The sequence below is a fragment of the Heterodontus francisci genome, chromosome 33 (genome assembly GCF_036365525.1).
Source record: "Heterodontus francisci isolate sHetFra1 chromosome 33, sHetFra1.hap1, whole genome shotgun sequence".
In the NCBI taxonomy this organism is placed as follows: Eukaryota; Metazoa; Chordata; class Chondrichthyes; order Heterodontiformes; family Heterodontidae; genus Heterodontus; species Heterodontus francisci.
This window is the reverse complement of record NC_090403.1, coordinates 12,631,848-12,656,953: the sequence shown is the minus strand read 5'-3', so window position 1 is coordinate 12,656,953 and position 25,106 is coordinate 12,631,848. Positions and strand designations below refer to the sequence as shown.

Below are 25,106 nucleotides of genomic sequence, written 5' to 3'. Positions count from 1 at the left end.
GAGAGGGTGCAGAGGAGATTCACCAGGATATTGCCTGGGCTGGCGCATTTCAGCTATGAAGAGAGACTGAAAAGGCGAGGGTTGTTTTCCGTAGAACAGAAAAGGATGAGGGGGGACATAATGGAGGTATACAAAATTATGAGGGGCATTGATCGGTTAGATAGGAAGAGACTTTTTCCCTTAGTGGAGGGGTCAATAACCAGGGGGCATAGATTTAAGGTAAGGGATAGGAGGTTTAGAGGGGATTTGAGGAAAAAAATTTTCACCCAGAGGGTGGGTGGAACCTGGAATACACTGCCTAAAGTGGTGGTAGAGGCAGGAACCCTCACAACATTTAAGAATTATTTAGATGGGCACTTGAAACGCCATAGCATACAAGGCTAGGGGCCAAGTGCTGGAAAATGGGACTAGAATAGTTAGGTGCTTGATGGCCGGCACAGACACGATGGGCCGAAGGGCCTGTTTCTGTGCTGTATAACTCTATGACACACCTGGAACATTGTGTGCAGTTTTGGTCTCCTTATCTGAGGAAGGATGTTCTTGCTATAGAGGGAGTGCAGCAAAGGTTTACCAGACTGATTCCTGGGATGGCGGGACTGACGTATGTGGAGAGATTGAGTCAGTTAGGATTATATTCGCTGGAGTTCAGAAGAGTGAGGGGGGATCTCATAGAAACCTATACAATTCTAACAGGACTTGGCTGGGTAGATGCAGGATGTTTCCGATGGTGGGGGAAGTCCAGAACCAGGGGTCATAGTCTAAGGATACGGGGTAAACCTTTCAGGACTGAGATGAGGAGAAATTTCTTCACCCAGAGAGTTGTGAGTCTGTGGAATTCGCCTCCACAGAAAGCAATTAAGGCCAAAATATCATACCTTTTCAAGAATGAGTTAGATATAGTTCTTGGGGCGAAAGGGATCAAGGAATATGGGGGGAAAGCAGGAACAGGTTACTGAGTTGGATGATCAGCCAGGATCATAATGAATGGCCTGCTCTTGCTCTTATTTTCTGTGTTTCTAAGTGGTACTGAGTAAATTGTTGGAGCTGCAGGCTGACAAGTCCCCAGGTCCTGATGGACTTCATCCAAGAAGTGTCAAGTGAGACAGTTGATGTGTTGGTTTTTACTTTCCAAAATTCCCTAGATTCGGGGAAGGTTCCATTCGATTGGAACATAGTCAAAGTAACTCCTTTATGCAGAAAGGGAGGAAGACAGAAAGCAGGAAACTACAGGCCAGCTAGCTTAACATCTGTCACAGGGAAAATGTTAGAAGCTAGGGGCGGCACAGTAGTTAGCATCGCAACATCACAGCTCCAGCGACCCGGGTTCAATTCTGGGTACTGCCTGTGTGGAGTTTGCAAGTTCTCCCTGTGTCTGCATGGGTTTCCTCCGGGTGCTCCGGTTTCCTCCCACATGCCAAAGACTTGCAGGTTGATAGGTTAATTGGCCATTATAAATCGCCCCTAGTATAGGTAGGTGGTAGGGAAGTACAGGGACAGGTGGTGATGTGGTAAGAATATGGAATTAGTGTAGGGTTAGTGTAAGTGGGTGGTTGATGGTCGGCACAGACTCGGTGGGCTGAAGGGCCTGTTTCAGTGCTGTATCTCTAAAACTAAAAAACTAAAATTACTAAAGATGTTATAGCAAGGCATTTCGAAAAATTCACTGTTATCAGGCAGAGTCAACATGGTTTTGTGAAAGGGAAATCATGCTTAACCAAATTATTGGAGTTCTTTGAAGTAGTAACATGTGCTGTGGATAAAGCGGAACCGGTGGATGTACCGTACTTAGATTTCCAGAAGGCATTTGACAAGGTGCCACATCAAAGGTTATTGTGGAAAATAAAAGCTCATGGTGTCGGGGGTCAAGTTTTTCCATGGATAGAAGATTGGCTTGTTAACAGTAAATAGAGTAGGCATAAATGGGTCATTTTCTGGTTGGCAAGATGTAATGAGTGGTGTGCCACAGGGATCAGTGCTGGGGCCTCAATTTTTCACAAGTTATATAGAGTCATAGAGAGATACAGCACTGAAATAGGCCCTTCGGCCCACCGAGTCTGTGCCGACCAACAACCACCCATTTATACTAATCCTACATTAATTCATCCCATATTCCCTACCACATCCCCACCATTCTCCTACCACCTACCTACACTAGGGGCAATTTACAATGGCCAATTTACCTGTCAACCTGCAATTCTTTGGCTGTGGGAGGAAACCGGAGCACCCGGCGGAAACCCACGCAGTCACAGGGAGAACTTGCAAACTCCACACAGGCAGTACCCAGAACCAAACCCGGGTCGCTGGAGCTGTGGTGCTAACCACTGCGCAGTGTATATAAATGACTTTGATGAAGGGACTGAAGGTATGGTTGCTTAATTTGATGACACAAAAATAGGTAGGAAAGTAAGTTATGAAGAGGACATAAGGAGGCCACAAAGGGATAAAGATAGGTTAAGTGAGTGAGCAGAGATCTGGCAAATGCAGTATAATGTGGGAAAGTATGAAATTGTCCATTTTGGAAGGAAGAATAAAAAAAGCATATTATCTAAATGGTGAGAGATTGCAGAGCTTTGAGATGCAAAGGGATCTGGTTTGCCTAGTGCTTGAACTGCAAAAGGTTAGTATGCAGGTACTGCACGTAATTAGGAAAGCTAATAGAATGTAATTTATTGCGAGTGGAATTGAATACAAAAGTAGGGAGGTTATGCGCTTCAGCTATACAGGGCATTGGTGAGACCACATCTGGAGTATTGTGTACAGTATTGGTCTCCTTATTTAAGGATGTAAATGCATTGGAAGCAGTTCAGAGGTTTACTAGACTAACACCTGGAATGGGCGGATTGTCTTATGAAGAAAGATTGGATAGACTAGGCTTGTATCCGCTGGAGTTTAGAAGGGTAAGAGGCGACTTGATTGAAACATAAAAGATTCTGAGGGGTCTTGACAGGGTGGATGTGGAAAGGATGTTTTCTCTTGTGGGAGAATCTAGAACTAGGGGGTCACTTTAAAAATAAGGGGTCGTCCATTTAAGACAGATGAGGAGAAATTTTTTCTCTCAGAGGGTCGTGAGTCTTTGGAACTCTCTTGCTCAAAAGGTGGTGGAAGCAGATTCTTTGAACATTTTTAAGGCAGAGGTGGATGGATTCTTGATAAGCAAGGGGTTGAAAGGTTATTGGGGTAGGTGGGAATTTGGAGTTGAGGTTACAATCAGAACAGCCATGATCTTACTGAATGGCAGAGCAGGCTCAAGGGGCCGGGCGGCCTACTCCTGCTCCTAATTCGTATGTACCAATTAGCATGTATTGTCTCTCCTACTTTTTTCTATCAAAATCCATCACGTCACACTTCTGTGTTGAATTTTATTTACCATGTGTCTGCCCATTCCACCAGCCTATATCTTCTTGATGTCGATTACTGTCTTCCTCAGTGTTAACTACATTTCCAAGTTTAGTGTTATCTGCAAATTTAAAATTGCACCCTGTACCCCCAAGTTCAAGTCATTAATGTATATTAAAAACAGCAGTGGTCTGAGTACTGACCCTCCCTCCAGTCCAAAAAACAGCCAGTCACCACAACTCTGTTTTCTATCCATAAGCCAATTTTGTATCCATTCTGCTATTGCCTCTTTTATTACATGGGTTTCAATTTTACTAACAAGCACAATACATGGTACTTCATCAAACACCTTTTGGAAATTCATAAATACATCATAATCATATACATTCATATATGCACTGCCCTCATCCACCCTCATCAAAAATACTCAATCAACTTAGTCAAACACAATTTGCCCTCAACAAATCTGTGCTGGCTCTCCTTCGTTCATCCATGTTTGTATAAGTGGCTGTTAATTTTATCAGGGGGCAGTTAAAATGTTCCATGATTATCCAATATTCTTTATTCATTTCACATATTTGGTTACATACTTTTTCCACCACCTCCAAATTTACACTGCAGCATCAAGTGAGGACCGAGGTCTAGATCTAGAATTCCTCAGAGGAGCTTCCCAATCGCAGTCGAGAGCCAAGTAGAGACCAGGATCCTCCACCGTGGGATGGGAAGGAAACAGGGGCTATGCTTACCCACTAATATCCTGTGCTCATTCACAGATAGCCTTCTCGGGGTGAGTTACTCAAGAGCACTGTGGCAAGCCAAGGCTGACAGCTCCTAGCTACAGGATTACGTATAATAATCCAAAAGATTAGAACAAGCAAAGCATAATGCTGCAACTTTGCTGGATCCTGATTAATACCTGCTTCCGCGCCTCTGCGCGCTGACTGGAGAGGCTGACCACGTTGTCCACCGCAAACGCTCAAACTCCTCGTACTTTGCATGTCGAGATCCAAACACTGCATCGGAAAAATCCTCCATCTAAAACAGATGCAACATGTTTACATTGTTAAATCTGTTCTGTTCAAATTGAATGAATTCTGCACAGTTCTTTTTGTAATATAGATGTAAAGCACCACCTCCTCATGGTCCTCTTCATTGAGTCTGTGATTCGTTAAATCAGCTTTTACATCCACTACACGCCAACTAGAGAGGGAAGAGAAAACGATTACTGTGACAAGAACTTGGATGCTCCTGTTTCTACCTTTTAATTAGAAATTGCCCAGAGCTTACCAGAAGTACCAGAATAACCATCAACCAGCATTACTGCTGATAACAACAGCCCACTACCAACACATATCACCATCACACCACCACCCCAGGTACTCCTGCACTAAGTTTGCCAACAACCATCTTCGAGTGGACTACTAGCATGAAGCAGCACTCAGGCCACAGCCAACATTTGCACACTTCAACACTGCACACCCACCCCTCCTCACTCTGGCATGACATCACAACAATCAAACTTTTTAAAATCAAAATCTTCTGCAAAATTACAGATGCTACAATCTCAAAAAAAAATCACCCATCAAGCATCAGTTCCTGCACATCCATTCGCCAATTTGAAGGAACCAAGGTCTGCATGATACCAAGACCACGAAGAAACCTCACAAAGGAGGACCTCATCAACCCTTTTATTTCAAAGAACACAATCATGTTAGGCAGACATGATTTGCCATTAACATATTCATGCTGGCTCTCATTATTAACCCATATTTCTTAGAGTGGCAATTAATTTTGTCTCATATTATTTTGAATAGTTTGTAATAATGAATATTAAGTTCCTAACCCTCCCCTTGAGAGAATCATGTCTCAGTTATTGCCCATATATAAGCCTATGTGGCAATTTGTGTCAGCAGCACACCAACTTTATCTACTATGTTGTGTGCACACACTCTAAACCTATCTTCGTCTTCCTCACATTTCCCCCACCTAATCCCTCCTGTGCAGGCTGACTCCAACATGCCAACTGTGAATCAGCCTTACCTGCTCCAATCCCGCTCCAACTCACTATCTGCTGAATCAATCATATTATCTGAGGGCTTTGAACAAATCATGAATGCGTACCTCGGTGTCAGGATTTCTTTATACTGGAGCTTCTCAACACGAGTCGTTGCAGCAACAGACATTGGGATCACGATATTATTTATGTCAAAGGAACTTTCTCCCCTTCTCCTCCTGGCTGTCTGCTGTTATAAGAAAAGAAAGTCAAAACAGGGCATGTCAATGTACCTTGGTGCCTTGAGCCATGCAGGTATTCAACAGTGAATTCACTTCTAAAATTGGGTTTCACTAAGATTTTAAGTTTGAATTTTAATTAAATGTTTCCAGGGATGGGGGATTTTTAGTTACAAGGTTAGGCTGGAAAAACTGGGTGTGCCCTCCATAGAACAAAGGAGATTGAGGGGAGATTTAGGAGAAATGTACAAGATCATGACAGGCTTAGCTAAGTTAGACAAGGAAAACCTGTTCCCATTAACAAATGGTACAAAGACTAGGGGACACAGATTGAAAGTTTTGGGCAAAAGATGCAGGGGGAATATGAGGAAGCACTTGTTTATGCAGCGGGTGGTAATGACCTGGAACTCACTGCCCACAAGGATGGTAGAAGCGGAGACAATCAATGACTTCAAGAGGAAGTTGAATGGCCACCTGACAGAAACAGACTTGCAGAGCTACGGGGATTGAGACTGACTGCATAGCTCCGTGGAGAGCCGGCATGGACTCGATGGGCTGAATGGCCTCCTTCTGTGCGAAAAATGACTGACTTTTTCTGAAGGAAGGATGCGGGTGAAAAAGAGGGTAGACTAACTTTTCTGCTTTGCCAAATTGAGAGTTGTTAGTGCTGGGTCAATAGTAACAATTTTCCACTCTTATTCACTGCTTCCTCCCCATCAGCATCAAGCACTGCCAAGTTATATACACATGGCAAAACTCCCTTTACTTCATTGCAACAGTGTCAGAACAGCATCACCACTGCTACTTTGCAAACTATCAGACCATGACATTGTGTCAGCACCTTGAAGAGAGAAGGAAATTAGCAGAGAACTGTATCCATAATTTCCCACAATAGTATCTAGTGATCTTGGAGATCAGTGAAAACTGGACTGACAATCCAAAACCCTCCTCATATAGGATGCTGGCTAAAGCCTGGCTACCCGACCCAAACACCTGTCAGGTTCAGGTCTATATTCAGCATCCAGCATTCAGGCTTGGGTCGGACTATACTGTTTTGTTTCGCATTGTTTTTGTTTTAGTCTATGATCTTTCTCTGTTTAAAAAATGTTTGTTATTTTTGGGTAGGGTCGTGCATTAAAAAAAATTAAAGGACTCAGGCTCAAGTTGGCTGTTGTCGGGTCAGGCCTGGGTCGGGTTTTAATTTTATACCCAAGCCAGGCTTTAATGCTGGCAGGCTGAGGTTGGATCTGAACCCAGGTCCCATAATTTAGGAATATCCTTTTTTCAAATCCACTTTTGGGAAGTGAGCACTGCCCATCCCATTTCCTGTTAAGGTGATGGTGAGCTGCCTTCTTAAATCGCTGTGGTCTACATGGTGAAAGGACTCCCACAGCTTAGATTAGATTCGAGATACAGCACTGAAACAGGCCCTTCGGCCCACCGAGTCTGTGCCGAACATCAACCACCCATTTATACTAATCCTACACTAACCCCATATTCCCACCCAACATCCCCCACCTGTCCCTATATTTCCCTACCACCTACCTACACTAGTGACAATTTATAATGGCCAATTTACCTATCAACCTGCAAGTCTTTTGGCTTGTGGGAGGAAACCGGAGCACCCGGAGGAAACCCACGCAAACACAGGGAGAACTGGCAAACTCCACACAGGCAGTACCCGGAATCGAACTCGGGTCCCTGGAGCTGTGAGGCTGCGGTGCTAACCACTGCGCCACTGTGCCGCTGTTAGGTAGGGAGTTCCAGGATACTGACCCACTGACAGGACAGGAATTGGGAAGTGATGGTGGTCCCATCTACCTGCTGTCCTTGAAGAACGCAAGTTTGGGAGCAGCTGCAGGGCATCATGTAGACGGTACACACTGCTGCCACTGGAGTGAATGTTTAAGGTGTTGGATGGGGTGCCGATCAAGCAGGCTACTTTGTTCTGGGTGATATCGAGCTTGTTGAGTGTGCTTGGATTTACATGTATTCTGGCAAGTCATTGATCATTTATGGCACAGAAGGCAGCCATTCGGCCCATCGTGTCCATGTCGGCTCTCCACAGAGCAATCCAGTCAGTCCTACTCTCCCGCTCAATCACTGTCGCCCTGCAAATTTATTTCCTTCAAGTGCCCAACCAATTTCCTTTTGAAATCATTTATTGTCTCTACTTCCACCACCCTTGTGGGCAGCGAGTTCCAGGTCATTACCACCTGCTGTGTAAAAAAAGTGCTTCTCATATTCCCCCTGTATCTTTTGCCCAAAATCTTCAAACTGCATCCCCTAGTCCTTGCACTATTAGTTAATGGGAACAGTTTTTCCTTGCCTAACTTATCTAAGCCGGTCATAATCTTGTACACCTCTATTAAATCTCCCCTCAATCTCCTTTGCTCTAAGAAAACAAACCCAGTTTTCCAACCTAACCTCGTAACTAAAATACCCTCCCTGGAACCATTCCAGTAAATCTCCGCTGAACCCTCACAACCTTCCTAAAGTGCGGTGACCAGAATCACAGAATAATACAGTGCAGAAGAGGCCCTTCGGCCCATCGAGTTTGCACCGATGCATTAAAGAAACCAGACCTGTCTACCTAATCCCATATGCCTGCACTTGGCCCATAGCCTTGAATGTTATGACGTGCCAAGTGCTCATCCAGGTACTTTTTAAAGGATGTGAGGCAACCCGCCTCTACCACCCTCCCAGGCAGGGCATTCCAGACCTTCACCACCCTCTGGGCAAAAAAGTTCTTCCTCAAATCCCCCTTAAACCTCCAGCCCCTCACCTTAAACTTGTGACCCCTCGTAACTAACCATTCAACTAAGGGGAACAGCTGCTCCCTATCCACCCTGTCCATGCCCCTCATAATCTTGTACACCTCGATCAGGTCACCCCTCATTCTTCTCTGCTCCAGCGAAAACAACCCAAGCCTATCCAACCTCTCTTCATAGCTTAAATGTTCCATCCCAGACAACATCCTGGTGAATCGCCTCTGCACCCCCTCCAATGTAATCACATCCTTCCTATAATGTGGCAACCAGAATTGCACACAGTACTCCAGCTGTGGCCTTACCAAAGTTCTGTACAACTCCAACATGACCTCCCTGCTTTTGTAATCTATGCCTCGATTGATAAAGGCAAGTGTCCCATATGCCTTTTTCACCACCCTATTAACCTGCCTTCAGAGATCTATGGACAAACACGCCAAGGTCCCTTTGTTCCTCGGAACTTCCCAGTGTCAGGCCATTCATTGAATACTTCCGTGTCACATTACTCCTTCCAAAGTGTATCACCTCACACTTTTCAGCATTAAATTCCATCTGCCACTTTTCTGCCCATTAGACCATCCCGTCTTTATCTTCCTGTAACCTAAGACACTCCACCTCACTGTTAACCACTGGGCCAACCTTTGTGTCATCTGCGAACTTACTGATCCTACCTCCCACATAGTCATCTATGTCGTTTATATAAATGACAAACAATAGGGGACCGAGCACAGATCCCTGTGGTACGCCACTGGACACTGGCTTCCAGTCACTAAAACAGCCGTCTGTCATCACTCTCTGTCTCCTACAGCTAAGCCAATTTTGAATCCACCTTATCAAGTTTCCCTGTATCCCATGTGCATTTGCTTTCTTGATAAGTCTCCCATGTGGGACCTTGTCAAAGGCTTTGCTAAAATCCATGTAAACTACATCAACTGCACTGCCCTCATCTACACACCTGGTCACATGCTCAAAAAATTCAATGCTCCAGTTGGGGCCTAATCAGAGCTTTATAAAATTTCAGCTTAACTTCTGTGTTTTTCTACTTAATGCCTTTATTTATCAAGTCCAAGATCCCATATGCTTTACTAACCACTCTCTCAACAGGTCCTGCCACCTACCAGGTTGGATGCACATACACTCCCAGGTCCCTCTGTTTCTGCACACTCTTTAGAACTGCGCCATTAACTTAACTCTTGACAAAATGCATCACCTCACACTTGTCAGTATTAAATTCCACCTGCCACATGTGTGCCCATTCTGCTAGCCTATGTCCTGTTGCAGGTGGCTCATACCATCCACATAGTTTGCCACACCTTCAAGTTTGGTATCATTGGCAAATTTTGAAATTCTACTCTGTATTCCAAGATCCAAGTCATTCATATATAGCAAAAAAAAAGTAGTGGTCCGAGCACTGATCTTTGGTGAATACCACTGTCTACCATCCTCCAGTATGAAAAACAAACTCGCTGTTTTCTGTCCTTTAGCCAATTTTTTAGCCAATTGGACACAGACGCTCCTATTCTATAAGCCTCAATTTTGTTAAACTGCGCTTTATGTGGTACCTTTCTTAAAATCCATATAAACAACATCCACTGCATTCTCTTCTTCAACCTTGTTACTTCATCAAAAAAATGTAATCAGATTAGTCAAGCATGACCTCCCTTTTACAAATCCATCCTCGCTCTCCTCAACTCAAACCTCTCCAAGTGTCTGTTGATTTTTTTTCCGATTATTGTTCCTAAAACCTTACCCATCACTCATGTTAAATGGACTGCCCTGTAGTTGCTAGGTCTGTCCTTACACCCTTTCTTGAATAAGGATGTCACATTGGCCATTCTCCAATCCTCTGGCACCTTCCCCGGTATCCAGGAAAGATTGGAAGATTATAGCAAGCCCTTCCGCTATCTCCACCCCACTTTCTTCAGCAACCTGGGATGTAAGCCATCCGGACCAGGTGACATATGTACCCTAAACATAGCCAGCCTTTTTAGTCCCTCCCCCTCTCAATTTTTACCCTATCCATTGCCTCTATTCTCTCCACTTCTGCCAATATTTTGTCAGATTCCTCTTCCTTAGTGAACACTGATACAAAGTACTCATCAAGTATATTAGCATTGCTCTGCGCCTCTAAGCATATAATAACCTCTTTGTCCTTAAGAGGCCCCACTCCACCTCTTACTATCCCTTTATTATTTACATGCCAGTAGCAGATTTTTGGGTTCCCTTTTATGTCGACTGCCATTCTATTCTCATGTTCTCTCTTTGCCAGTCTGATTTCCCTCTTCACCTCCCCTCTCAACTTATTGTATATAGCCTGGTTCTCAATTGAAGAATTCACCTGACATGCATCATATACCCTCTTTTTTTTTGTTTCATCATAATCTCCCTCATCATCCAAGGATCACTGTTTCCCTTATCTTTTGCCCTTGTTGGAATGTACCTAGCCTGTGCCTGAAGCATCTCTTCCTTCAAGATAATTGTTCCAATACAGCTTTTCCTGTCAGCCTTTGGTTCTATTTGACCCTGGCTAGATCCCTCCTCATCACTTTGAAATTAGCCCACTTCCAATCTAGATGTTCTACCTTATTTCGTTCCTTGCTTTTCTGCATTACTAGCCTAAACCTTGATACGATGATCACTGTTACCCAACACAGTGAAGCGTATTCCATCACACTCCTGACTTGTGCCTTTTAGATGATGAAAAGGCTTTGGGGAGTCAGGAGGTGAGATACTCGCCATAATATATCCAGCCTCTGATCTGCTCTTGTAGACACAGTATTTCTATGGCTGGTCAATGGTGATCTGCAGTATGTTGATCGTGGGGCAATTCGATAATGTAATGCCACTGAATAGCAAGGGAGGTGGTTAGACTCTCGTTGCAGATGTCATTACTTAGCATTTGAGAGGTGTTAACATTACTTGACACTTAGCCCAAGCCTAGATCTTGTCCATGTCTTGCTACATGTGGGCAGAGACTGCTTCATTATCTGAGGATATCGAATCCGATTCACTCCACGTGGTATCAAGAAATGGCTGAGGTCACTGAAGAGGCGACAGGCTCCAACAACATTCTGGCAATGTTGTTAGACTTGTGCTCCAGAACTAGCTGTGCCCCTAGCCAAGCTGTTCCAGTACAGCTACAACACTGGCATCTAATCAACAATGTGGAAAATTGTACATGTTCTGTACACAAAAAGCAAGACAAATGCAACCGCCCAATTACCGCCCTATCAGTCTACTCTCGATCATCAGCAAAGTGAATGGAAAGGGTCGTCAACAGTGCTATCACTTCTCAGCAATAACCTGCTCAATGATGCTCAGTTTGGGGTCTGCCAAGGCCACTCAGCTCCTGACCTCATTACAGCCTTTGTCCAAACAGAGCTGAGGTGAGAGCGACTGCCCTTGACATCGAGGCACCATTTGACTGAGCACGACATCAAGACACCATGTGACCGAGTATGGCATCAAGGAACCCGAACAAAACTGGAGTCAATGGGAATCAGGGGGAAAACTCTCTGTTGGTTGGAGTCATACCTAGCTCAAAGGAAGATGGTTGTGGTTGTTGGAGATCAATCATCTCAGTCCCAGGACATCACTGCAGGGGTTCCTCAGAGTAATGCCCTCAGTCCAACCATCTTGAGCTGCTTCATCAATGACCTTCCCTCCATCATAAGATCAGAAGTGGGGATGTTTGCTGATAACTGCACAATGTTCAACACCTCAGATACTCAAGCAGCCCATGTTCGGATGCCGCAAGACCATCACAATATCCAGGCTTGGGCTGATAAGTGGCAAGTAACATTCGCGCCGGACAATTGCCAGGCAATGACCGTCTCCAACAAGAGAGAATCTAACCATCTCCCCTTGATGTTCAATGGCATTACCATTGTTGAATCCCCCACTATCAACATCCTGGGCGTTACCATTGACCAGAAACTGAACTGGACCAGCCACCTAAATACTGTGGCTACAAGAACAGGTCAGAGTCTGGGAATTCTGCAGTGAATAACTCAGTTCCAGAACCCCCCGCCCCCCCAATGCCTGTCCACCAGCTACAAGGCACAAGTCAGGAGTGTGATGGAATACTCTCCACTTGCCTGGATGTGTGCAGTGCCAATAACACTCAAGAAGCTCGACACCATCCAGGACAAAGCAACTCGCTTGATTGGCACCCCAGCCACCACCTTTAACATTCACTCCCTTCACCACAGACACACAGTGGCAGCAGTATGTACCATCTGCAAGATGCACTGCAGCAACTCAACAAAACCCCTTCAATAGCACCTTCCAAACATGCGACCTCGACAACCTAGAAGGACAAGGGCAGCAAATGTATGAGAACACCACCACCTGCAAGTGCCCCTCCAAGCCACACACCATCCTGACTTAAAATTATGTTGCCATTCCTTCACTATCGCTGGGTCAAAATCCTGGAACTCCCTCCCTAACACCACTGTGGGTGCACCTACACCCAAGGACTGCAGTGGTTTAAAAGGCAGCTCACCTTCTCTACGCCCACATCCCATGAATGAATTTTTAAAAAAGGAATTGCAAATGGAACTAAACACTGTACAATCATGGGCAAACAGTTCCAAATACCTTATACTGGAGGGAAGGCCATTGATGAAGCAGCTGAAGATAGTTGGGCCTGAGACACTGCTCTGAAGAACTCATATAGCAATGCCGTGGGGCTGAGATAATTGCCCTCCAACAACCACAACCATCTTTTTAAACACCAAGATTACATTTATAGCTTTGTAATACACGCCCCATGTGGCAGATTATTAAAGGTAGGGGCTCCTCCCCAAGTGGGTTAAGACAGCACTCACATAATCTATGCAGCCCAGAAACCCTCATATTCTATACCTGTTCTGTTAAGTTAGCTAGTCAGTAGCTGTGCCAGCTAAGTTGATCTCAGCACCCTGGACTCGGAAAGAGAAGGAAAAACAAAACTCAATGTCTTCTTGATATCTATCCCGTGATTTCTGCTGGACAGTGCATCTGTGTGCGTGGGGATGCTGAGACACAGGACTGAGCACAGCCCGTGGATGAATAGCTTGTCGGCCATCACTGAGATCAAACACAGAAGATACAGTGAACAAGCTGCTGGGGATCATGACAATATATCCCAGCAAGAGTCAGCACCTTCAAGGAGGAGCAAATCCAGACAAGGGAACCTTTGGGTTGCAAGTACTACCTCTCAGTTGGCTCTGGGTTTGGTAATCAGGCAGCTGAACAAGTGCAGGAGATTAAATTGTTAAGATGTGAGATACTAACAAGTTTAAAAAAAAAGTAGGCATTTTAACTGGAAATTAGTGAAACTTGGGTTAGCACAATGTCCCTACACCTGTATTCAATTCCAGCAAGACCCTGTGAGATTGCAGCGTTTGAAAGATAAAACGATCGCCAAAACACATCCATTATTGAAGTGGCAAGTGTTTTGCTCCCAGCACCGACATCCCACATCTTCAGCACAAAACTTCACCAAAAAGATACCTGGTCTTCTAATTTACTCCCTGATATAATATGAACTAATTGCTGACACACTTTCTAACTGCACTGTGCAATTGATTGCCTTGCAGTTTCCCATTTATTCTGTATAAAATTCCCTCCTTACCAGAGTGGACACCACACTCTGTGTGTTGGTTGTGCTTGGTGCAGAGCTCTCTGATGATGTGGACAGTTGCCGCAGCAGCGGGCTGTGGACTAAGGTGTGAGAGCTACTCGTAGAACCGTATGGACTCCCCATGTCTGTCAGGGCCTGTCTTGCTGCAAAATAAAGAACAAAAGTTTTGAACAACTGGCATGATTAAATGCAAATGCCGGTTATTTCAAATCTGGGATTAATACATGAAACAATTCACTGACACCATAGCATTAACAGATTCGTGGGCAGTATCACCTCAAACACAGCAATCTAGTACGGGATTAATAATAGGACCCATCACTGGGGCCAAATTACTCTCACCCAGTGTAATAGTCAAACTGTGTCCTCTCCACTCCCCCCTCAACCCACAGCTCTGGTAATCCAGTCCATGACGACCTGCCAACTCAGTCCCATTTGCTCTATGTCCTACTTGCTGGTTTTCTCCATTTGAATTTTGTGGCCTGGAGGTTTGGAAAGGGCAGTTTTTAGTACTATTGCCTCATAGAATGATTTCGCACAGAAGGCTGTCATTTGGTCCATTTTGTGCTGGCTCTTTGGTACAGCTATCCAATTAACCCCAATCCCCTGCGCTTTCCCAAAAGTCCTGAAAATCTTTTCCTTTCAAGTACTTATCCAATTCTCCTTTGAAAGTCATTGCTGAATCTGCTTCCAACACCCTGTCAGATGGTACATTCCATGTCACAACTCACTATGTAAAAAAAAATGTTTCCTCATGTCACCTCTGGGTCTTTTGCAATGACCTTAAGTCTGTGTCTGCTGATTACTGACCCTGCTGCCACAAGACAGGTTTTCTCCTTGTTTACTTGATCAAAATCTCCTTTTAACCTTCTCTGCTCGAAGAGAACAACCCCAGCTTCTCCAGTCTTTCCATATAATTGAAGTTCAGCATCCCTGGTATCATTTCAGTAAACCTCTTCTGCATCCACTCCAAGGCCTCGACATTCCTTCCTAAAACGTGGTGCCCAGATTTGCACACTATACTCAATCTGGAGCCCAACCTGGATTTTATAAAGTTTTAGTATAACTTCTTTGCTTTTGTACTCTATTCTCAATTAATAAAGTCAAGCAGCCCATACACATTTTTTAAACAGCCTTCTCAACATGTCCTGCCATCTTCAAAGGTTTACGTATATATACGCACCCTGTGTCTCTGTTCCTGCACCCCTTCACAATTGCACCGTTTAGTTTATATTGCCTCTTCTCAGTCTTCCTACTAGCATGTATCACTTCACACTTCTCTGCATTAAATTTAATCTGCCATGCGTCCGCCCATGTTTGACTGCAGTCTGTTACCATCTGCCTCACAGTTTACGTGTCTGGGTTGTGTTATGACCAGGTGAGAAGGTCTAGGGGTTTCCTGTCAGCCTTTGCCTGGTTTAACCGTAACAGGGTTTAATTTTTAAAAACACCGTGTTTTAGCTCCCTCTTAGTGAATCCTTGTTCATCGCTTTCCAATTGTAAGGCAAAGAAATAAATTCAGACAGGTTTTCTTAGATTTTAAACAAGAAAGGTAGAAGTTAATTCATCTTAAACTCTAATCCGGTTACTGACTACAAATATGCGACGAGACCACGCTAGCATGCATACGCGATAAACACACACGCAGATAGAGACAGAGAAGTAGAAAAGAATAAAGGGGAAAAGTTTGAGGCGATCGGTTTCTATTTTACTGTCCTTTGAGTTTGCTGTGAATTCTTTGGTTGCTGGTCAGACTTGCAATTCGTTTGGGCCCTGTGCACGCTTCAACTTGTTTCGAGGTTGGAGTCTTTTCTTTTTTGAGGTTTACGTATCTCCCATGGGTCCGGTGGCTTGAGAGAAAGCGAGAGACAAACAGACAGCCAGGCGAGAGACTTGCTTGTTTCAGCTTCAGTTTCAAACTGTCCTGTGGCTAGTTCAAAAAAACCTGGACCAGCAAGTTAGTCATGTGACCAGCTGGTTTAACCAATCCTGGCTCTGGATTGCATCATCTTAGCAGGGCCTGGAATACGCTTCCTTACACCTTCAATGTCTGGTAATCAAAGTCCATTGTGGGTTAAGTGGACCAGGAAATAGTCCTTTGTCTCCACAAGCACTGTTACCATGCAAATGTCCATCCAGCCAAGTGTCTGGTGATTTTTTTTTAAAACAAGTCCTTTCTTCACTCCAGCAACAGTTTAAAATCAATGTTCATATGACAAAATCAATATGCCTCATTCTTGACAGGTGGGGGTGTGCATGACAGTTGTTACTCATCTTCAAACTTTGAAATTAAGGCCTGTATATCCAGTCAAGAATATATACAAAAAGGGCAAATGTCCCAATCCTGACCCCTGGGGAACACCACTAAATACTTCCCTCCAGTCTGAAAAACAACCGTTCACCACTACTCTTTGCTTGCTGTCCTTCAGCCAATATTGCATCCACAGTGTCACTGTCCCTTTAATCCCATTGCTTTACCTTTGTTAGCAGGTCTATTGTGTGGCACCTTACAAACGCCTTTTGAAAGTCCAGATACACATTCAGCACACTAACCTCAACAACCCTCTCGTTTCATTAACAAATCCATACTAGCTTTAATTTATTAGCCCATACTTTTCCAAGTGCCAATTAATTTTGTGGCGCATTATTGTCCCAAAGTTTGCCCATAGTTGCCAGGTTTCTCCCTCACTCTTTTTTTAAACAAAGGTGTAACATTTTCAATCCTTCAATTCTCTGAAACTACACCTATTGCTAAAGAGGACTGGACGACAGTGCCAGAACCACCTCAAATTCCACCCTTACTTTCTTCAGTAGCCTCAGATATATCAAATCCAGACCAGGTGACCTTTTTACTTGGAGGTCTGCCAAACTTTAACACATCTTTTTTTTAATCCTCATATCGCTACTGCCTCCTCCTTAACTGCTACATTAACAGCATCCTCGTCTCTAGTCAATACAGATCCAAAGGACTCAGTTATTTTATTTGAGCCTTCCTTTGACCTCAACAATATCTCCTTTTTGGTCTCTATTCAGACTCACCTCTCCTTTGACTACATGTGTCTGTAAAAGACTTAAGTCCCCTTTTATGTTAGCTGCTAATCTATTCTTCTGCTCTCTCCCAGTCCATCTTACTCCCCTTTTTAGATCTCCGCTACTTTCTATTTTCATCCCGGGTCTCTACTGTATTATGAACATTATAATTGTCAAAAGCCTCCTTTTTTGTCTCATTTTGACTGCTGTATCGTGAGTCACGCAAGGATTTGGATGTCCTTCCTTCCCCGCCATGGGAATGTGTCTAATCTCTATGTGAATCATCATCTCTTTGAAGGCCTCCCATTGTTCAATTACTGTTTAGTGTGCCAATTTTTGACTCCAACTATGCTGAAGTTAGCCTTCCTCCAGATAAGTACTTTTATGCTTGAATGTACCTTGTCCTCATTGGTGGATAAATCCTAAACTACAGCACTAAGGTGTGAATCAGCATTAGCTATTTAATGGGAATAGAGTTAAGCTTTACATGTGGGCCTGAGGCTCAACAGCATGCACTTTTGATGCCACAACCAAAAAGAGCTGAAGTACATCTGCCTTCAGAGTTTACTGGCTGGACAAGCGCTACTAAGTACATCAGTGCTGGATGCTGATAGAATGATTGGTTTTAGGTGGCTAAAGTCCAGCAGCATTCTTGCAGACACTTGGGTGTCCCTAAATTTCAGCCTTTTTCAGTATGCACCTAATGTACTCGAAATCGGTCAGTAAACTATACCCCAACAGAGTGTGCACTTCTCATCAACTGACCAGAATCGCCACATATCCCTCAGTAATTTGGTTGGAGACCCAAATATACCAATGGACTTTATATTGAACACACGGAAAAACAACTTTGCACATCGTCCTGCCAAACCTCGCCCTTGAAAATGCACTGAAAAATAGCCAAGTATGTCAGCACATTCCACTAATTCTACAAACCTACAGAGCTTGCGATCAATGTTCTTCGGCAAAGCGGATAGGAAACACAAAACCTGACTGACTCTCATTCCTCCCTGAATATAAGCTGATTTACTCCCATTAAGTGAACACAGACACACCACCAGGTCTGCAGTCTCAGTTAGAAACTGTGTGACTTCAGCTGTGAATTGTGAAAATTAGCAGCAGTTACAGGATGTAAACATGAATCTTCAATCAGTTTTGCACAAAGTTTCCAAGAAATCATGGCACACAATGATTCCTTAGCTTTGATTCAGAACACTAATAAATGAGTACAGTGCTGAGAATGTGTAGATTTTTATTCTTTTGTGGAATGTGTTTCACCAGCAAGGTCAGCATTTGCTGCCCCTCCCGAATTGCCCTCGAGGTGGTGGTGAGCCGCCTTCATTGAACCGCTGCCGTGCAAAGAAATATGCTAAAAAGCAATGTTGTTACCAGGGCCTTTTAGTAAGTTGATGCCAGCATGAGGAACTCATCAGAACATACCCGACAGGTCCCAATCTACAAATTCAGTGGGTGTTTTGCAGTGTGCTGGGCACACACCTGTCTAGTATGAACATTAACAGGGTCATGTGATTGGCAAGTAACCAATCAAACAATCCAACATCCAGTTGAGTGGAAACAGCAGGTTGTAGCTGGAAATGGCAGAGTCCCTGCTACAGTGAGTGATTGAGTGTTACTTACTCTTGTAAGGATACAACTGTGTTAGATGTTGTGGTCCTGTGCAGGTCCTCAGTGACTCCATTTCCACAAAAGGAAACAGTGGCTAAAATCACAAACACTGCGCACATAAACTAACTTCTCTCTTTGCACCTCCCGTGTTTCCCCTCCCCTCTAAACGATTTACAATTGATGCAGACCCAGGACCTACCTTCTGTCAATTCTGCTTCTCGCTGTCTCTTTTTGTTCAGAAATTTTTCCTGTACAGGAGTACTCTCCAGCTTCGATACAGACAGTAAATCATCAAAGTGCTGTTTAAATGGCTTTTCTGTACGATTCGTACTGTGAGTATACTCTGCAATGAAGCACAAGCACTTTGACTCAATATGCAAATACTTGCACCAGTTTCAGAAAAAATAGGAGCAGGAGTAGGCCATTCGTCCCTTCAAGCCTGCTCCGCCATTCATTATGATCATGGCTGATCATCCAACTCAGTAACCTGTTCCCGTTTTCGCCCCATATCCTTTGATCCCTTTAAACCCAAGAGCTATATCTAACTCTTTCTTGAAAACATACAATGTTTTGGCCTCAACTGCTTTCTGTGGTAGTGAATTCCACAGGTTCACCACTCTCTGGGTGAAGACATTTCTCTTAATCTCAGTCCTGAATGGTTTACCCCGTATCCTTAGAATATGACCCCTGGTTCTGGACTCCCCCACAATCGGGAACATCCTTCCTGCATCTACCCTGTCAAGTCCTGTTAGAATAATACAGGTTTCTATGAGATCCCCCCTCACTCTTCTGAACTCCAGCGAATATAATCCTAACTGACTCAACCTCTCCTCAGACGTCAGTCCCACCATCCCAGGAATCAGTCCGATAAACCTTTGCTGCTCTCCCTCTATAGCAAGAGCATCCTTCCTCAGATAAGGAGACCAAAACTGCACACAATATTCCAGGTTTGGCCTCACCAAGGCCCTGTATAATTGCAGCAAGACATCCCTGCTCGTACTCAAATCCTCTCGCTATGAAGGCCAACATACCATTTGCCTTTATCGCCTGTTGCACCTGCATGCTTACCTTCAGCGACTGTGTACGAGAACACCCAGGTTTCGTTGCATATTTCTCCCTCTCAGTTTATAGCCACTCAGATAATCTGCCTTCCTGTTTTTGCTACCAAAGTGGATAACCTCACATTTATCCACATTATACGGCATCTGCCATGCATTTGCCCACTCACTCAACTTGTCTAAATCACCCTGAAGCCTCTCTGCATCCTCCTCACAACTCACCCTCCCACCCAGTTCTGTCTCATCTGCAAATTTGGAGATATTACATTTAGTTCTCTTATCCAAATCATTAATATATATTGTGAATAGCTGCGGTCCTAACACCAATCCCTGCGGTACCCCACTAGTCACTGCCTGCCATTCGGAAAAAGACCCATTTATCCCTAATCGTCGTTTCCTGTCCGCCAACCAATTTTCTATCCATCGCAATACACTACCCCCAATCCCATGCGCTTTAATTTTACACGCTAATCTCTTATGTGGGACTTCATCGAAAGCCTTCTGAAAGTCCAAATAATCCACATCCACTGGCTCCCCCTCATCAACTCTACTAGTTACATCCTCGAAGAATTCTAGTAGATTTGTCAAGCATGATTTCCCTTTGGCAAATTCATGCTGACTCTGTCCGATTCTACCACTGTTCTCCAAGTGCTCTGCTATAAAATCTTTGATAATGGACTCTGGAATTTTCCCCACTACTGACACCAGGCTGACTGGCCTATACTTCCTTGTTTTCTCTCTACCTCCCTTTTTAAATAGTGGGGTTACATTAGCTACCCTCCAGTGTGTAGGAACTGTTCCAGAGTCTACAGAATCTTGGAAGATGACCGCCAATGCATCCACTATTTCTAGGGCCACTTCCTGAAGTACTCTGGGATGCATACCATCAGGCCCTGGGGAATTATCGGCCTTCAATCCCATCAAATTCCCCAACACCATTTCTCTACTAATACTGATTTCCTAAGGGACCTACATTTGTCTTCACTAATCTTTTTCTCTTCACATACTTTTCGAATCTTTTTCTCTTCACATACCTATAGAATCTTTTACAGTCAGTTTTTATATTCCCTGCAAGCTTACTCTCGTATTCTATTTTCCCCTTCTTAATCAATCCCTTGGTCCTCCTTTGCTGAATTCTAAACTGCTCCCAATCCTCAGGTCTGTTGTTCTTTCCAGCGAATTTATATGCCTCTTCCTTGGATCTAATGCTATCTCTAATTTCCCTTGTAAGCCATGGTTTGGCTACCTTTCCCAGTTTACTTTTGCGCTAGACAGGGATAAACAATTGGTGCAGTTCATCCATGCACTCTTTAAATGTTTGCCATTGCCTATCCACCGTCATCCCTTTAAGTAACATTTCACAATACATCATAGCCAACTCGCGCCTCATACCTTCATAGTTTCCTTTATTAAGATTCAAGACCCTAGTCTCAGAATCAACTATGTCACTCCCCATCTTGATGAAGAATTCTATCATATTATGGTCGCTCATCCTCAAGGGGTCTCGCACAACTAGATGGTCAATTATTCCTCTTTCATTACACAATACCCAGTCTCGGATGGCCTGTTCTCTAGTTGGTTCCTCAACATATTGGTCCAGAACACCATCCCATATACACTCCATGAATTCCTCCTCTATGGTATTGTGACTAATTTGATTGGCCCAACCTATATGCAGATTAAAGTCACTCATAATTACAGATGTTCCTTTAACACATGCGTCTCTAATTTCCTGTTTAATGCCATTCCCAACACTACAGTTTGGGGGTCTATATACAACCCCCACTAACGTTTTTTGTCCCTTTGTGTTTCTCAGCTCTACCCACACAGATTCCACATCGTCAGAGCTAATATCTTTCCTCACCATTGCGTTAATTTACTCTTTAACCAGCAATGTAACTCCACCGCCTTTTACTTTTTGTCTGTCCTCCCTAAATACTGAATACTCCTGAATGTTCATTTCCCATCCCTGGTCACCCTGCAGCCATGTCTCCATAATCCCGACTATATCATACCCGTTTACATCTATTTGCGTGATTAATTCATCCACTTTATTGCAAATGCTCCGCGCGTTAAGGCACAAAGCCTTAAGGCTTGTCTTTTTAACATTACTTGGCCCCTTGCCACTATTTTTCACTGTGGCCTTGTTTTATTCTGGCCCTTGACTTCTCTCTATCACTTTTCCTATTCCCCTTACTGTCTTTTGTTCTTGTCTTTGATTCCCCCCTCCTCTGACTCCTTGCAAAGATTCCTATCCCCCCAAAACTTACATCCACCTCCTGACTCTTTTTGTTAAATCACTTGTTAAAAACAAGAAACAGGAACTGAAGCAGCCATTTCTCATTAACTCCAGGCTCAAACTATTTGTTTGGTCCATAATTTTATCACATTTAATAATATTTGCAATTCTCCAGTCACCTGGGACCACCCCGTATCGAAGCAGGATTGGAAATTTATGGCCAGTGCCTTCGCAATTTCCACCTTTACTTCCCTCAGCATCCTCGAATGCATCTGACCTAGCCCAAGTGACTTTAAGTACATCCAGCTTTTCTAATACGAACATTTATCAATTTTTAGTTCAGTGTCACAACTACCTTCTCCTTCACTATGACTTTGGCAGCATCTTCTTCCTGAGTAAAGACAGTTGCAACGTACTCATTTCGTACCTCAGCCATGCACTCTGCCTTTTTGATCTGTAATTGGCCCCCCATTCCTTTTTACCACTCTTTTACTATTTATATGCTGACAGAAGACTTTTGGATTCCCTTTTCTGTTAGCTGCCAGTCTCTTCTCATACTCTTTTGTTGCTTCTCATTTCTTTTTCCACTTCCCCTCTGAACGTTCTATGTTCAGCCTGCTTCTTACTTGTACTTGAAATCTGACATTTGTCATAGGCACCGATTTTTTTGTTTCATTTTACTCTCTATCACTGTCTTCATCCAGGGAGCTCTGGTTTTGTTTGTCCTATCCTTCCCCCTGATAAGAGTGTACCTCAACTGTACCTAACTGTCTCCCAGCAGTTCATTGTTCCGTTAGTTTTTCCTGCCATTCTTCAATTCCCATTTACCTGGGCAAGATTTGTTCTCACCCCATTGAAATTGACCCTCCCCCAATTAGTTATTTTTACTCTGGATTGCCTATGCCTTTTTCCATAGTTAACCTAAACCCTATGATACTCTGATCACTGTCCCCAGAACCAGAGCCAGCAATGCCTCCTCACTGTGTTGGAAATATACTGACCAAGAAAATTCTCCTGAACACACTTCGGAAACTCCATCCCCTCTCTGCCCTTTACACTATTACTATTCCAGTCTATATCAGGATAGTTAAAGTTCCTCATTATAACCACTCTATAGTTTCTGCAACTCTCTAATTCCCTTGCCAATTTGTCCCTCTGTATCTTTCCCACGTTGGGACCTATAGACCTTATAGGGACGGGGATCCTGCCTCCAAGAGCTGCCAGCCAATCACAGGACTGGCAGCTCAGCAGTATCAGCAGCACCACCAGGAACGGTGGACACTGCCAGTACTGCAGAGACCTCGGACCCAAGCCCAGCAGTGGAATCCTGGAACACAGGTAGGTGAAGCAGTTTGGGGGGGGGGGGGGTGTCCTAATTACATAAATTAGGAGCCCCCCCCCCCACCCAAAACAAGCCCGCTGGGAGGATGCCCTGTTTTACAAGGTGTCCTCCCTGCATGGTGGAGGTCCCTCCCCCACTGCCACAGGCAAGATCCCAGTGGTGGTGGGAAGAGGCCCTTAATAGGCCACTTAAGGGTCTCAACTGGCCTCTGGGCAGGGGGTCGTTGTCACCTATCCCGCCCCCGGAAAGACCGGAACCAGGAATCCCAGCATCAGGTTCCATGGCGGGCAGTTCCGCTCCAATTCTCCGTACCCCACCACCACGAAACCCACCTTCCGGAAGAGCACTAGATCTGGCCCATTTTGTCTTTGGCCCCTGCAGGATATTCTCTCTCTCTCTTCAGCACTGTAATATTCACCTTAATCAATACCGCCATCCCTTCTTTCTTTCCTTCGCTATCTTTTCTTATATCCAGGAATATTCAGTACCCAGTCCTGCCCTTCTGAACCATGATCACCATGGCACCATGCACCTGCAGCTCACCAACTTTGTGTGCCACACTCCGTGTGTTCACATAAATACACCGTAAAACTAATTTAGGAACTTATTTGATTCCCTCTTACTCTGACCTTATTGTTGCTTACTCCAGTGTTATTTGTCGCTCCCAATTCGTTGTGCACCTGATTTTTCCTCTCTAATCTTACCTCCTGGTTCCCATCCCCCTGCCAAGTTAGTTTAAACCCTCTCCAATAGCAAAGTGGTCAACGGGATGGGATCAGTTGCAAAGCCTTTGCTTCCATGTATTAGAGCTGCAAGGAAACTCTTGGTACTTCATATTTAGATCAGTGTTTGGTCTGTTACTCCAATGCACCTTTGCTGCATTTCTGAAAGAAGCAACAAATAGGGGTTACGGTAGCATGGTGGTTTTGTTACTGGACTGGTAATCCAGAAGCCTGAACCAATGAGCCAGCGACACGAGTTCAAATCCCACCATAGAATTAAATTCAGTGAAATAAATCTGGAATTTAAAAAAGCTAGCATCAGTTATGGTGACCACTAAAACCAGCAGATTGTCATAAAAACCCATCTGGTTAACTAAAGTGATTTAGGGAAGGAAATCCTCTATCTTTACCTAGTCTAGCCTGTACAGGACACCAGAGCCATAGCAATGTGGTTGACACTAATTGCCCTCTAAAACGGCCAAGCAAGAATTCAGTTGTATAGGGATGGGCAATAAACACTAGCCTTGCCAGCGAGGCTCATATCCCTGAACGAAAAAATGCCTCAAGCAATCACACACGACACCGAACCCGATACTTACTGGCTGAGCTGAGTATGGAGTTGGCCAGTTTCTGCCGTGCTCTGTGGGTTGGATCTGACAGGCTGGCCGTTAACAAGCCTTTATGTTTTAACGAGACCTTTTTGGAGGCTTTATTCTTGTCCAGTGATTTATTTTGCCAATGACCTTTCAGTGCAGGCTGGAAGTGCATGTTCAGAGGAATGTCTGAGGGAAGAGATACAAAAAAATACATACACATCCTTCCAATACTCAGTATCAACAGTTTACTGGAAATACCCATCACCTCCCTAGTTTTTGTGACGCTGTCTTACCAACAGAGCGAAGAACCTGCTAATGACTGTTTGTCTCTCTAAAGCTAAGTAGTCAGGGCTAGAATTTCAAACACACAATTGGAAAATGCATTTTTTATGTATGCATTATCTGCCCCATGAGGGGGTCTAAACTGTACGTCACCTTTAAACTTACTAGAGAATAGAGCAAGCTGTGATAGCTTACAATAATGGTTATTGTTAACAACCAGGATAGAAACACATTAGTGGGACTGATTCA

The 25,106-nt window shown here is 44.1% G+C and overlaps 1 protein-coding gene across 2 annotated transcripts in view; it reads right to left on the bottom strand.

Annotated features, from left to right (window-relative positions):
* Positions 1-25,106, bottom strand: part of kansl1b (KAT8 regulatory NSL complex subunit 1b) — a 193,523-nt gene that overhangs the window by 11,655 nt on the left and 156,762 nt on the right. The window contains exons 8-13 of one of the 2 annotated variants that reach the window (XM_068013093.1): positions 24,579-24,761; positions 18,818-18,961; positions 13,954-14,105; positions 5,458-5,576; positions 4,470-4,536; positions 4,253-4,371 (exon numbers count right to left, since the gene is read on the bottom strand). In XM_068013093.1, the coding sequence (XP_067869194.1) occupies positions 4,253-4,371; positions 4,470-4,536; positions 5,458-5,576; positions 13,954-14,105; positions 18,818-18,961; positions 24,579-24,761 (784 nt within the window). Of the gene's footprint in view, positions 1-4,252; positions 4,372-4,469; positions 4,537-5,457; positions 5,580-13,953; positions 14,106-18,817; positions 18,962-24,578; positions 24,762-25,106 lie in introns of both variants that reach the window. The other variant, XM_068013092.1, reaches the window with a different exon arrangement.